Here is a 15828-nt window from a genome sequence, read left to right on the forward strand (position 1 = left end):
ACCCAGTTAATGAAATCATAATTTTCTGGAGTGAGGCCCAGGCACTACTAATCTTTAAAATTAGCAATTCCCAGATGATTGACAATTGGGAAAATAATAGGAGTGGATAGGGAGAAAGCAAGCAAGGGGAATTTACGCCAGATAATGCTGCAATTTCTTCATGAAATAGGAAGCAAGTTTTCTGCTGAGAACAATGGAGATGGATGGAAGGGAGAGGACCCAAAAGAATGGGGGACGCTCTGGGGTAACTGCTGTGGGGAATGGAGATGAAGTGGGCTAGAGACAGGGAGACAGATGGATGAGTGATGTTGAGTGTGCAGCACAAACTGGAACCAGGAATTTGTTCTGCAGCCGATCCAGATTATATGTTTTTTCTCACTGAGGTTCAGAAATCTGGGCCTGGCAGGTTGAAAAGATAGAAGCCTTAGGACTGACCCAGGTTTGGGAGTTTGCAGAGCAGGAAGGAAGAAGGAAAAGGAACTGTTTCTCTCTGAGTTATTTCTTCTTGGTATTGACTTACCAAAATATAATTTCTGAAAATGAATGCCAACTATAATTTTTATTGAACGTCTAAGCTATTGTCATTGAATCGGGGGCCACTGGTTATCACAAATACAGGGATTCTTAGCCATGGATTTCCACCAGAGATCATCAAAGTGTCTTTGCAATCCATATGCATGAGCTCTACCTACCGTTCAACAGACTGGAAGACAGAACCTGGCATCTGTAATTTTTTAAAGTTCTGCCATCAATTCTGATGCCCACTCTGAGAACCCCTTACTATAGGAAGTACTAGGAGCTGTCATAAATATCAAGTTAAAAACAGAGAGGTCAATCCAAGCACAGGTCAATCCAAATTCTTAAGGGAACTGGCTTTCCAAATTTTCTTGAAATGTGACTCATGGCATTTTAACCAAATAGTATGTAAGAGATGTCATAGAGGTTAAAAGGAAAAAACAAAAACAAGCAAACAAACCAAAAAACAACAACAACAACAACAACAACAAAAAACAAAGGATGCAGCTTTTTTTTCTGAATAAAATGAATGGCATTTTGAGTTCCTCTTTAGTTCTTTTTAAGAAATAGCTTATTATACAAGATGAGTCCCGAGTGTGAGCTGGATTTCCATAATGTGTTATTTTGCAATGTGCTCAGGGGTGAGTATGAGGAACACTGTGTCCGGGGCCAAACTGGGGAGGAGGGTATTTCCTTTCCTACCCTCCCTTTGCTATTTAGAAGAAGGAAGTTTCAGGAAAGTGTGTTAGTTCTAGGATTTTTTTTCCTCTTCTCAAGAAATAAGTGGCCATCTACTAGACTGGGGTAAGAGAAGGGTAGAATTTCTGATTTATATCTTCTAATGAAGTGCCAGCTGTCTGGATTACACAGATTGGGCCAAAAGCTATATTGGAGTGAGTTGGGTGCCAACAGACGTAGCATGTCAGGTGCTATAAAAATTTTCAGTGAAGGCTCCCTTTGATTTTGACAGCTTTATATGATTTTAACAATTTGGCATTAAATTGTTTTTTCTTCTTTCTAAGTGGTCAAAATAATTGTGAATAATTTTAGTATATTAAATGAGACACTTGTAAGTCACAGAATACTTTGGAAACAAATATTTCAGGGAGACTGATAGGAATAAGGGAATAAAAGAATTCAGCATGTGTTACTTTATAATACCAAGCCTTGTGTTCCATATTATTATGGACCAAGAAAAGCTTATGGCCCCAGTTTGAAATTAAAGGCATAGGTCACTGATTTTCAATATTTACATTTTCATATCTTAGGTCAAAGAGAGCTGATCACCTGCATAATGTGTGGATGTTCTTTTTCTCTTCTGTTTTTTGAGAGAATGTCTCATTCTGTTGTCCATGCTGGAGGGCAGTGCCATGATCACAGTGCACTGCAGCCTCAACCTCCTGGGCTCAAGTGATCCTCTTGCTTCGGCCTCCCAAAGTGCTGAGATTACAAGCATAAGCCACTGGCTTAGCTGATGTTCTTGATCATTTGTTGTTGACATTGTGTGTATACTAATAGTAAGGTCCTATCTAGAAGAACACCACTTTTCTCATGCTCTGCTTCCACTTGCTATTTTGGGACCCTAAATCCTTCTGTTTCTGGATGTGTGTGCATAGGTGGGTAGGTGGGTAGTTGGGGGAGCTGGAGGTTCTCAGGGACTTCTTACGAGATCATAAACACAATCTTCTTGAAATCACACATCTGCCCTGATAGGGTTTGGCTGTGTCGCCACCCAAATCTCAACTTGAATTGTATCGCTCAGAATTCTCACGTGTTGTGGGAGGGTCCCAGGGGAGGTAATTGAATCATGGGGGGTCAGTCTTTCCCATGCTATTCTTATGATAGTGAATAAGCCTCATGAGATCAGATGGGTTTATCAGGGGTTTCCGCTTTTGCATCTTCTTCATTCTCTCTTGCTGCCGCCATGGAAGAAGTGCCTCTCACCCTCCGCCATGATTGTGAGACCTCCCTGGCCATGTGGAACTGTAAATCCAATTAAACCTCCTTTCCTTTGCAGTCTTGGGAATGTCTTTATCAGCAGCATGAAAACGGATTAAAACATGCCCTTTCTTCCTCCTGCCTGGTGACCCCTGATGCTACTGGTGCCTGGATGGTCTCTGGCATGCTTTGAAGCACTGCTGCTGCTGTTGGTGCTGTCTGCCCAAGCACTGCGGACTGTGCCATGCCAGACTGCACTGGCACCCTCTGTGGGGCCTAATATCGCATTACATCCTCTCTTACTGTTGAGCTATGCAGGTCCCCAGCCTGTGCTGCCAGGTGCTTCTGATGTCTTCCAGGGTGTGTTAGTGGAATCAATCCTCACGGCCTTGCTTAAGGGGCTCCCTCCAGGACTGGGCCAGAAGGGCATCTGAGTGGTAGACTCTGTGCAGAGCTCCACATTTTACCCATTGACTCTGTGGGAACCAGAGTCAATGGTTGGGCCGAGCTTTCATGCTTTGACTTCCTTGCCTTAGTGCAGGTTTTTCCCCCAGGATGCTCATTGCTCCCTCATGCTAATAGATTTCAGAAAAGAACTTCCTCCCACCTTTTATTCAGCAAATCTTTATGGTGGATCTGTGCCATACCAATACCAGGCACTCCACCGGTGCTGGGGGTACAAAGCTGAGCAGAAACAGGCAGATGCTGCCTTTTGGGGAGCTCCTGGTCTAGACGCTCCAGGGCTCTTAAACTACACTAATAAATATGCATAAACTGGGCTGACGGAGGTTCTTCAGAATGCAATGACTCAAGTTTCATCCATTAGGCATCAGTTCCTGTCATCCAGCTCCTGCTGGGATTGCTAGCTCCTGTCTGTATCCAAGCACTTAAAACTCCTGAGTATTTGGAATAAAGGAGGAAATACGGTAGAGGCATTTCAGACCATTTCAAAGTGTAGGATTATTTCTTTTTGGCAATGAGATAACCATATGCATCCTGACATTCTACCTTACTGTATATATTTTCTTTACACATATTCAATATTATATTATTTTTATATATATTATAAAATAAATAAACGTTTCAGGGACGTTGATAAGAATAACAGAACATGAAGAATTCAGCATGCATTTATTTATATATTATATATTTTGAGTAAAATATATCTAGAAATATATGTCATAAGTCACACAAATAATATAATTACCTTTGTATAAAATATATTGTAAATTAAATAACATTTTCTAGTCTAACCATATATCTCTTGGGGAGGAGGACCACAATATGATTGAAAAACTGAAGATTAGGAATTTTAGATGGGAACATTTTTTCAATATTTAAAAATAGAATATTTAAAAATGGATAATATTAAGATTTTAGCAATACTTGTCCAGTGTTAGATAAGTCTGTAAAGCGGCGGTAGAGGGAAAAATGATCTCTAAACCATCCAGTGGGCTGGGCATGGTGGCTCACACCTGTAATCCCAGCACTTTGGGAGGTTGAGGTGGGAGAGCCGCTTGAGTCCAGGAGTTCAAGTCCAGTCTGAGTAACATAGCAAGACCCCATCTCTACAAAAAAAAAAAAAAAAAAGTTAAAAAAATTTAAACCATCCAGCTTTCTAGTTGTGTCCTCTGACAAAATAACTCTCTTAACATTTACATTGTATAAAATATAGAAATTTATTTATTGTCAGATTTATGCAATGAGTGGCAAGGAACTGAAATAGGATCTTAGGGTTTTTGAATTTACTAGACAACAATCTCATGCTTTCTGTAAAGAAAGCTGCCACAACTATTTCACAGCTGAGAATGTATGCCCACAGGCTTTTCCAGAACTGATGATGGCTGAATATTCATCTTGAATTCATTATTATTATTTGGTGAAAACTTGTACACAGTTTTGAGCATAGGCAGTAGTATGCTGGTCAGTGTTTAATCAGTTACCTTTGTGGAGTAGGGTTGAGGAGTGGGGAAGTCCTGATTTGTAGCATTTGCCAACGTCTGTGGTGTAAATTCTCCCACCATGACCAATTTCAAGCTACCAGTGATATCACTGAACACTGATCATGGAATTAGGAAGAGAGATGTACAAGAGGCTCTTCTTAGCTGGTGTAAGCTGCCTTCACTTGTGTGGGTTATATCTGTAGGGTAGCATTTTTCTTTGTGATGTGAACAGGCAAATATGAGAATTAAACTCATGATCTTGTTTAGTCTTTGTAGTGTGACAGTGTTTCTCAAACTTGTGACTTCCCCTGATATACCAGATAATGAGTTATGGTGGAACTATAGCCAAAGTTAAATTACAGTCACCCTTACTATTTACTGCATTCTAATATATTCTATTCTGTCCCAATTAATTTAAAACAATAAGTTATTTCACTATTGCTACTTTTTATTTATTTAACACATAAATGATCATTCTATATGCCAAACCCTATTTTTTTTTTTTTTGGCGGGGGGGACGGAGTCTTTGCTCTGTCGCCCAGGCTGGAGTGCAGTGGCGCGATCTCGGCTCACTGCAAGCTCTGCCTCCCGGGTTCACGCCATTCTCCTGCCTCAGCTCCCGAGTAGCTGGGACTACAGGCGCCCGCTACCACACCCGGCTAATTTTTTGTATTTTTTAGTAGAGACAGGGTTTCCCCGTGTTAGCCAGGATGGTCTCGATCTCCTGACCTTGTGATCCGCCCGTCTGGGCCTCCCAAAGTGCTGGGATTACAGGCGTGAGCCACCGCGCCCGGCCGCCAAACACTATTTTTAAGTGCTTTACTGACGTATTCCTTCATTAGAACCGACCTGTGAGGTAGATGTCCCATGTCATCATTTATTACTTGGCAATATGACTTGTCTTCCCTACCTCAGTGAGAGTATGTCAAAATAACAGTGTTTAGCTGGGTGTGGAGGTTCATGCCAGTAATTCCAGAGCGTTGAGAGGCTGAGGCAGAAGGATTGCTTGAGGTCAGGTGTTCAAGACCAGCCTGGGCAGCATAGTGAGATCCCCATCTCTACAAAAAATTGAAAAATGAGCCAGGAGTCATAGCGCATGCCTGTAGTCCCAGCTACTTGGGATTCTGAAGTGGGAGGATCACATTTGCCCAGGACATCAAAGCTGCAATGAGCCAGGATTGTGCCACTGCACTCCAGTCTGGGTAGAGCAAGACTGTGTCTCAAAAATAATAAATAAATAAATAAATAAATGATGAAGTTGAAGCTCTGCTTTCTAAGGTTTAGTCCGGAGTGCTGTATTTGAATGGAAGCTGCTAGAAGGGTGAGAATCTTACCTGTTGATTGTTGTGTCTTCCACAATTCCTAGTACAGGATCTTAGACATTCTAAGTGTTTGAGACAGTGAATAAATGAATGGATGAATGAGTGAGCCTGCAGTCCCAGCTAGTTGGGAGACTGGGGCAGGAGGATCGCTTGAGCCCAGGAGCTTGAGGCTGCAGTGAGCTATGACTGTGCCCCTGCACTCCAGCCTGGGCAAGAGAGTGAGACCATATCTCTAAAGTAAATAAGTAAATAAATAAATAAATAACAGTGTTTCTAATTTACCTTGAGGTGTGTTTTAATTTATTGCCTTTTTCCCCTTGTCCTCTGAAATTATGATGACTACCGGTGCTTTGTGTGCTGCATGTTTTTTCAGAAATCATTTTAAAAGGACTGGTAATTTTCTTCTGCTCCAGATAGTTTTCTCAGTGTTATGCCTACATCATTCGTTTTTAGATTGCTCTAACCATTTTCCCCTCGGGAGAAATAGATTTGGGGGATTGTTAATTAAGACTAGCCCTATTTGTTTCTGAGTAATTATGTTTTGACTGATGTGAACTGGTAACAATCTCTTTGCACATCAGCTGCCTCTGCTGACTTCTGTGTCTTCATTCTACTGCCTCATACTTGCCTCTAAGTAGCTACTTTTGCTCCAACCTAATAAACTTAGAACGAAATCCGAAACTTTTATCCTGGACCATAGGACGCTCTATCATCTGTCTCTGCCACAGAGAGTGTGGTACAAGGGTTAAGGGTTTGGGACTCAAGTTCTGCTTTTTCTACTAGCTAGCTGTATGACCTTGGAAACAGTGCATAATCTTTCTGTGCCTCAGTTTACTCATCATTAAAATGGGAAAATAGGCGGCATGCAGTGGCTCATGCCTGTAGTAATTCAGTGTGTTGGGAGGCTGAGGCAGGAGGATCACTTGGGTCCAGGAGTTTGAGACCAGCCTAGGCAACACAGCAAGTCATCCATGTCTCTATTAAAAGTAAAAATTAAAAAAAAATTAGTCAGGTGTGGTGGTGCAAGCCTGTAGTCTCAGCTATTTGGGAGGTTGAGGCAGGAGGATCGCTTGAGTCTGGGAGTTGGAGGCTATAGTGAGCTATGATTGTGCCACTGTACTCTGGTCTGGGCGACAGAGCAAGAACCTGTCTCTAAAATAACATAAAGTAAGATAAAACGGGAAAACCATAGGGTTTTAATAAGTGAGTTAAAGCATATAAAGGGTTTGGAACAGTGCCTGATACGTAGAAAGGTCTTAGTAGTCACCAGCTCTTTTCCTCTCCCACTTCCTCTCTGCATCCCCCACCTTTCACCAAACTCCTTTCTTTCAGTTCATGCTAGCTGAAGGATATTTACACAGGCCACTCCCACTACCTGCAAGTTCTTTCTTCCATTCCTCACTGAATCAATTCCTACTCATGCTTCCTATCTCTGCTTAACTGTCACGTCTCAGACGAGCCTCCTTTGACTTCCCAGTGAATCCCCTTTGATTATCTCTCATCACAGAATTTACTTTCCTTTAAAGCCCGGCCACCATTTATTATTCCATATTTATTGGTGTGACTGTAGGAGACTCAGAGTCACGAAGCTAGGAACTACTTCCATGCTATTTAGGATGCCATTTGCCAATGTCTAGCCCAGGCTTGGTACGGTACTCTCGTATTTGCTCATTGCAGGCCGTTGGGAGTCTAATGAATGCATTTTTAGCATCAGCTTTCTTCCTGGATGTTTTTAGGTGCTTTGTGATTCCTTTTTCTTTTCTTCTTTTATTAATTAATTAATTATTGGAGATGGAGTCTCACTCTGTTGCCCAGGCTGGAGTGCAGTGGTGCAATCCTGGCTCACTGCAACCTCCATCTCCTGGGTTCAAGTATTTCTCCTGCCTCAGCCTCCTGAGTAGCTGGGATTACAGGCCTGCACCAACGTGCCCGGCTAATATTTTGTATTTTCAGTAGAGACGGGTTTCACCACGTTAGCCAGGTTGATCTGGAAGTCCTGGCCTCAAGTGATCCCCCAGCCTCGGCCTTCCAAAGCGCTGGGATTACAGGCATAAGCCACTGTACCTGCATCTGTTTTTATTTGGATAACATACTGTTTTCCTGTTCTCTTCGCAAGAGGAATGCACACTCTAGAAAATGCCTCACTACTGAATTGTTACCGTGTGCCTTGTTTCCTCCCCCCCCCCCCCCGTTAGGTGTTCAAAACTTTTGGGGAAAAAGTTAGAGGTAAAAATAAATCCATAAATAAACAACTAAGTAAAGTATGTTACAGTTGCCTACTTAGCCTCTTGTCTGCTAACAAAATGACATTTTCTTGGTCATTTAGCTTACAGAGTAATGATCAAAAGTCATTTCAGCAACTAGAATCAGATGTGGGAAACTGTATCAAGAGGCTGCTATTTTTACTTTTTTTTTTTTTTTTTTTTGAGACGGAGTCTCGCTCTGTCGCCCAGGCTGGAGTGCAGTGGCCGGATCTCAGCTCACTGCAAGCTCTGCCTCCCGGGTTCACGCCATTCTCCTGCCTCAGCCTCCCGCGTAGCTGGGACTACAGGCGCCACCTTGCCCGGCTAGTTTTTTGTATTTTTTTTTTAGTAGAGACGGGGTTTCACCGTTTTAGCCAGGATGGTCTTGATCTTCTGACCTCGTGATCCGCCCGTCTCGGCCTCCCAAAGTGCTGGGATTACAGGCTTGAGCCACCGTGCCCAGCCTATTTTTACTTTTTAAAGGGCAATGTGCGCTTCTCAGGAGGTGAGGAGAGCTCTCTCTTTATGCTTATGTCTTCTATGGATTTCGTGCCAATGAATATCGTTTTACCCAAACAGAACAAATAACAACTAACAACAACAGGAAAAAGAATTCCAGCTCTAAGTGGACATTTAGAAAGTCATGTGGAGAGCAAACTCATCCTGGAGCTAACGGGAATAGCATCAAATCCATGAGCCTGTACTTTGCTCCGAGATGTGCTTGCTCGTCCCCTCCAATGACCAAAAGATTTCTCAGCTTCCTTAACTCTCCCCAGTCCCCTGGGAGGCCATCAAAGCTTTCCAGTTAATAGTTCTAGTACTTCTCACTTGGAAAGAGGAAGCAGAATCCGTGTACCCCCTGATTTAATTTGAGCTGTGTAAAGATACGAAGTTCAAAGACCTAATTTCACCTCATACACATGTATCTCATTAAAACCAAACTCCAGCTAAGATTCATTGTTCATAGCAGCTGCTCTTAGCATCTGAAATGTTAAGACTCTCACCGACTGTTTAAAAAAATGTTAATGTGTCACTTTTGGGGTTTCCACTTCCTGGCTTTGAAACAATGCTGAATTTGCAATCATCTTTCAAAAGCCCAAATTACACACTGTGTTCTGAATGTTGACAAAGCCGTTTGGATTTTCATTATGACAGTTTCACCTATCAAGAGAGGGGAACAAAAGTTCTCTAGGACATGACATATTCTAAGGCAATATTTTCTATATTGATTTTTAAATTCATTTTTATTTATTTTATTTTTTGAGATGGAGTCTCACTTGTCGCCCAGGCTGGAGTGCAGTGGTGCGATCTTAGCTCACTGCAACTTCCTCCTACCGGGTTCAAGCAATTCTCATGCCTCAGCCACCAGAGTAACTGGGATTCCAGGCGCCCACCACCACTCGCAGCTAATTTTTTTATTTTTACTAGAGATGGGTTTCACCATGTTGGCCAGGCTGGTCTCAAACTCCTGACCTCAGGTGATCCACCTGCCTGGGCCTTCCAAAGTGCTGGGATTACAGGCATGAGCCATCACGCCTGGCTCTATATTAATTTTTTAAATAATATAAGAAGTGCAATAGATACAAATGAGCATCTGAGTTTAAAAAGATGGTTTTATGAATTTAAGAATAATAACTTGTTATATACTTTTCTCCCTTACTTGAGTATTATTTATTAAGATGATTCCCACTCAGGCCACTGAATTCTAATATTGATAAAGAAGTTTCTAAAGTCATGGGTGCTGACATTTACCTATCAATGATTCATACTGGAAGTAATGTGTCATCAAGAATTTAGATTATCTTTTTAGTTTATAAAAATGCTCAATTCACACTTAAACTTTAAAACTAATTAGTTACTTGTATAAAAGAAACTAGAAATGTATTGTGTCCTTTAAACAAACTCCTACTTATAGTAGTCAAGCATTTTATTAGTTATCAATCATAATTTATTTATTGTAAAATGTTTTCATGTTCAGCTCCATGCGCTTCAACAAGTTTTTATTGACTTTGTCTCTTTGACCTTTAGAGCTATTCAGTCTAATGACTCCCTTTTTTATCACGTCATATGGCAGCTCAGCATGTTTGCTGAGTAAACTTTGTCAAGTCCTGATAATTTCTTAGCAACCAAAATGGTGTTTTAGTGGATAAATGTTTGAAAAAGAACACGTTATCCCGTCTGTGCAAAAAAACAATGCCATCAACATTGTTTTAGGTCTTGAGATTTGAGAATTTGTACATAATCCAACCTCAATACCCATGTATACACGGAGAGGAACACACACACACACACACACACACACACAATGGTGTTGCATCACGTGCCTTATTCTTTCAGATCACTGGTGTGTTGACCATGGCCACAGAAGAGATGCTTTAGGTTAACCAATCCTAATGATCACTTCAAGAATCTTTGCAAAAGAACAGCTTAAAAACCTTGGATTCAGCATGTCACTCTTCACTAGGAATCTCTAGTGGTCAAATAGATTCCCTCTAGACCGGTTACCATGGCTCACGCCTGTAATCCCAGCACTTTGGGAGACCGAGGCGGGAAGATCACTTGAGGTCACGAGTTTGAAACCAGCCTGGCCAACATGGAAACCCCGTCTCTACTAAAAATTAGCCAGGCATGGTGGTGTACACCTGTAATCCCAGCTACTCGTGCGCTGAGGCAGGAGAATCGCTTGAACCAAGGAGTTGGAGGTTGCAGTGAGCTGAGATCATGCTGCTACACTCCAGCTTGGGTGACAGAGCAAGACTCTATCACACACACACACACACAAAACACACAAAGAAACAATGGATTCCCTCTTAGCACCAAACTTCATACCTGGAGATCTGGGGTATGGTCATCTCTGTGAGCCCCTTCTTAGAAAATGACAGGGTGTTTGTCTTACAAAATGACAGGGTTGGATTGGGGGACTTTTAGATTCATTTGATTTTATGACGCTCAAATGTTTTATAATTAACTCATGATCTATTGTATCTAGACAGGTAATAGCAGCCATAAAGTTAAGAGTTTGTCAGTCGGAGTCAAACAAATCTAGGTGTGAATTCCAGCTCTGCCCAATACTAACTGCATTTGAATATCAGCGTTCTTTAACCTCTCAAGACCCAGTTTCTATAGTTGTAAAATGGGATAGTAATCCCTATTTCTCAGCTTTGTTCTGAGGATTAAATGAGATAATAATGTGTGAAAGTGTATAGCTTAGAAACCAATAATGTTTGTTATTATGGAGTGGTAAAAAATGACTTCGGATCTGAATTCAGGAAAATACCAAGACACCAAGAGCCTTCTCCACCTCTATGTTTTTTCAGTGTGCTACTTCAGTGTTATCTTGAAATTCCATGGGTAAAATGGCCTCAAATAATAGAATATGTGGGGAGGGAGAGCATCAGGATAAATAGCTAATGCATGTGAGGCTTAATGTCTAGGTGATGGGTTGACAGGTGCAGCACACCAACATGGCACACGTTTGCCTATGTAACAAACCTGCATGTCCTGCACATGTATTCTGGAACTTAAAATAAAATAAAATTAAATTAAGTGAAAAACAAAAGAATATGGAGAATTCCACCTTTAAATGGAATTTTAAATTTGAATAACATTTGAGCTAAAATGGATACATTTTAAAAAACTAAAATGTAAATAAATCTGTTCATTGCAGGTAGCCAAAATGGGCACACCCATTCAAGCTCTTTGCAACACATAAAAACGGTGACAGAGCAAGTGAGGCAAAGTCAAGAAAATGCTGCATCTCCCCAGGCAACCAACAGCACCCAGTTGTCGCAGCCATCAGGAGCCATGACATGGAGCCAGGTGTCTGTGTTCACGGGACTCCAGGAGCCCTCCTGTGACTCTGGAATCCTGAAAACAATGTCCCGGCGAGATGTCCGGGCAGAATTATTCTTATGGAGCTTTCTCCTGTGGTCTGACACAATAGAAATGGTGCGTGTGGCTGGTCACCCCAAAGTGTACAAGTCAAGCTGGCTATACCCAGTCTACATATTCAGTTTTATTTCTCTCCTTCGAATTACATTCACTCCCCAAAACCCTCTTCTCAATTCCCTGAGCATCCTGCTGCAAGATTTACCATTTGTTTTTGTTAGACTTGGTTTAATCATTGCCCTGGGGACTATCACACCCGTGCTGGGCCTGTGTAAAAATATCCTCGTGACTCTCTCTTACATTTACTTCAATTACCTAACCAGACTCAGGTTTTTTTCTGCTTTTGAAATGTCTCCATTTTAAAAAGAAAATGGGATCTAGTAAGGCCTCTTTGTGATACCTGTGTGCACATTTGTAATCCTTCTTTTTTTCTTGGGGTGTAGGTTTTTGCACTATAAAGGAAATGACTAGATTGTAGAGAATAAGCCATTTTTACTAACTCTAGCATGTCAGTTTTTTTTTTTGTTTGTTTTTTACATATACAAAAGGTGCTAAATTTAAGTAAAGTAATATTCTTGTAAGTTGGCTTTCAGGTATTTCTAGAAAGGGTTAGCAGTTAATTTTAGTTAGTTAGGTATACTGAGGTCCCCAACCCCTGGCACATGGTCCCAGTACCTGTCCCTGGTCTGTTAGGAAGCAGCCTGCACAGCACGTGGTGAGCCTCGAACTGAACGTTCCCGCCTGAACTCCACTTCCTGTCAGATCAGCAGCGGCATTAGATCCTCATACGAGCCCAAACCCTGTTGTGAACTGTGTATGCGAGGGATCTAGCTTGTGCTCCTTATGAGAATTTAATGCCTGATGATCTGAGGTGGAACAGTTTCATCCCAGAACCCACCCTCACCCCCACCCCCAACCGTGGAAAAATTGTCTTCCACGAAACTGGTCCCTGGTGCCAAAAAGGTTGGGGACCACTGATGTACACCACACTTTTTCTAAGAATACTCTTTAATAGAGCCTTTTAAAAAACTAAGAAGCTTTTTCATCAAGTTAGCCCAAGAATAAGATTTTTATCTTTTATATAGAGAGGATTATATGAATTGATTGAGTAAATTTAGTTTTAAAGAACACATCTGAAATTATTGAATAATTTTTAGACTAAGCTTTTTTTTTTTGAGACAATGTCTCGCTCTTGTCCCCCAGGCTGGAGTGTGATGGCGCAATCTCAGCTCACTGCAACCTCTGTCTCCCAGGTTCAAGCGATTCTCCTGCCTCAGCCTCCTGAGTAGCTGGGATTACAGGCGCCCGCCACCATGCCCAGCTAATTTTTGTATTTTTAGTAGCGATGGGGTTTCACCATGTTGGCCAGGCTGATCTCAAACTCCTGACCTCAGGTGATACGCCCACCTCAGCCTCCCAAAGTGCTAGGATTACAGGAGTGAGCCACCATGCCTGGCCAGATTATATTTTTTAAAAATTTGAAAATTGTTGTTCCTTCAAACATGGAATTATATTCTTTATTCCATTGTGGCAAGGGACTTTTATTCAATAAATTGATTTCAGCATAAAAAGCAATTCACTTTAATAGATATTTGGTTCAGTTTAAGGCTTAGCTGTGTTGCCAGTACTGAAGTACTAATATGAGTGTTGTTTAGTAAAATGAAGTCAAGGTACATCAGTAATACCAATATAAAATTTCATATTAAAAAGCCATAAAGTGAAGACAGAGTTTTCAAAGTAAAATAATATTTTATTTGTGTGGAATTTGATACTGTGATAAATAATTAAAGTACGAGCCCTGTTTAAAATTAAAAGTTCAGCTTACAAATACAATAGCCAATGTATCAGTGTCTTATGTGATACCATATCATGGATATATTGATGTTATAAGATAATTACATACGAAGTCATGCAACTTGCTTTCACCCTGTTGGGACACTCTCTGATATTCCCCGTCAGCGCCGTTCATTTGATAGAAATTTTCAGATGCTGGAGAGGTTTGTGAGAGGCTTATATATGCAAGAGTAATGATTATATAGCCAGTTTCTTCAATGATCTGTGATAACAAATAGCTTAAGAATTTGACATATGGCCAGGCATGGTGGCTCACACGTGTAATCCCAGCACTTTAGGAGGTCGAGGCAGGTGGATCTCTGGAGTCCAGGAGTCTGAGACCAGCCTGGGCAACATGGAGAGACCCTACTTCTACAAAAATTACAAAAACTAACTGGGTATGGTGATCTACACCTATAGTCGCAGCTACTTAGGAGGCTGAGGCAGGAAGATTGCTTGAGCCGAGGAGGTCAAGGCTGCGGTGAGCTATGATCATGCCACCGCACTCCAGACTGGGCAACAGAGTGACACCCATCTAAAAAAAAAATAAAAGAGAATTTCACCTTGTGTTATTCTGTGCTCCACCAAATACCTCTCCTCCTGTCGCCCTGTCTGCCTTTCCCTCTGTTTTAGGATTTTTCTCACACTGTAAAAGAAGATCTACTCAGAGTTGTTAAAAGCTTACCTTCCAGCTTTCTGATTTGAGGTAGGTACTTTAACCTCTGTGGGTCCCCGTTTCCACATCTAAAAGATGAACATAATACTTGTACTACATTAATAGGGTTAGGAGGGTTAAAGGGTAAAGAATCCTTTGAGCACATTATCTGGCAAACCATAATAATCTGATAAATGCTAAGTATTGGAATGGTACTAAGTCTCCAAGAAACAAGTATCTCAGTGCATTTTTAGAAATTTCCTGTTTTATTCTTTCTGTGGCCCTGCTCACCCTCTGGGAATAATCATTTAAACCTTGCATTTGTGAAAAATAATACATACAATCTGAAGGTTACTTCAGACTATGCTTTTTCATCGAGCAGTATTGTATTCAAAAGTGATCAATCTGGCCGGGCGCGGTGGCTCAAGCCTGTAATCCCAGCACTTTGGGAGGCCGAGGCGGGCGGATCACGAGGTCAGGAGATGGAGACCATCCTGGCTAACACAATGAAACCCCGTCTCCACTAAAAATACAAAAAAATTAGCCTGGCGTGGTGGCGGCGCCTGTAGTCCCAGCTACTCGGGAGGCTGAGGCAGGAGAATGGCGGGAACCCGGGAGGCGGAGCTTGCAGTGAGCCGAGATCACGCCACTGCACTCCAGCCTGGGCGACAGAGCGAGACTCCGCCTCAAAAAAAAAAAAAAAAAAAAAAAAAGTGATCAATCTGCTGAATATATAGATTAAAATGGACACAAGCCTCCATTCATCGGACATTTGAGTGTCTCTCCTCTGAATTCCCATAGAATCTGAATTACAGCACTTCATTCATATTTAACATTATGTGTTTACTTTTCTGAGTGGCGTATTAATCTTTATTCCTTAAAGGAGAGCCTGAGGGCATCTTGTTTACCAATGCATCTCTCTCTTCATCAATCAACCCTGCAGGAGCTTACAAGACGTATAACTTAAAACAATTATAATACAAGGCCCAGTGCAGTGGCTCATGCACCAACGGTTTGGGAGGCCAAGGCAGGAGGATAACTTGAGGCCAGGAGTGTGAGACCAGCCTGGCCAACATGGTGAAACATGGTCTGTACTAAAAATACAAAAATTAGCTGGGTGTGGTGGCACACGCCTGTAGTCTCAGCTACTTGGGAGGCTGAGGCAGGAGAATCACTTGAATCTGGGAGGCGGAGGTTGCAATGAGCTGAGATTGTGCCACTGCAAGCCAGCCTGGGTGACAAGAGTCTCAAAAAAAAAAAAAATTATAATACAAGTAATTTCTTTTGAATTCTGCCATGGGTGTCTTTTTATTATTAAAAAAAGTCTATAATCAAGGGATTCATTTATGATATTCCTAAATATGAAAATATTTTATGTAAGCATACATTTATCTCTATATTAGAACTTAGCAACAGTGCTCAGATCAACTCAAAAGTATTACTTGAATTTAGAATGCACTTTTATCTGATATTTTAATATGAATGTTCCT

At 41.4% G+C, this 15828-nt stretch overlaps 1 protein-coding gene across 1 annotated transcript in view; it reads left to right on the top strand.

Moving 5' to 3' along the window:
- TMEM236 (transmembrane protein 236) overlaps window positions 1-13683 on the top strand; it is a 47776-nt gene extending 34093 nt beyond the window's left edge. The window contains exon 4 of the mRNA XM_015146568.3: window positions 11630-13683. Coding sequence (XP_015002054.1) covers window positions 11630-12213 — 584 coding nt within the window. The 3' untranslated portion in view covers window positions 12214-13683. The remainder of the gene's footprint in view (window positions 1-11629) is intronic.
- Window positions 13684-15828: the final 2145 nt, after the last annotated feature.

The sequence above is a fragment of the Macaca mulatta genome, chromosome 9, assembly GCF_049350105.2.
Source record: "Macaca mulatta isolate MMU2019108-1 chromosome 9, T2T-MMU8v2.0, whole genome shotgun sequence".
In the NCBI taxonomy this organism is placed as follows: Eukaryota; Metazoa; Chordata; class Mammalia; order Primates; family Cercopithecidae; genus Macaca; species Macaca mulatta.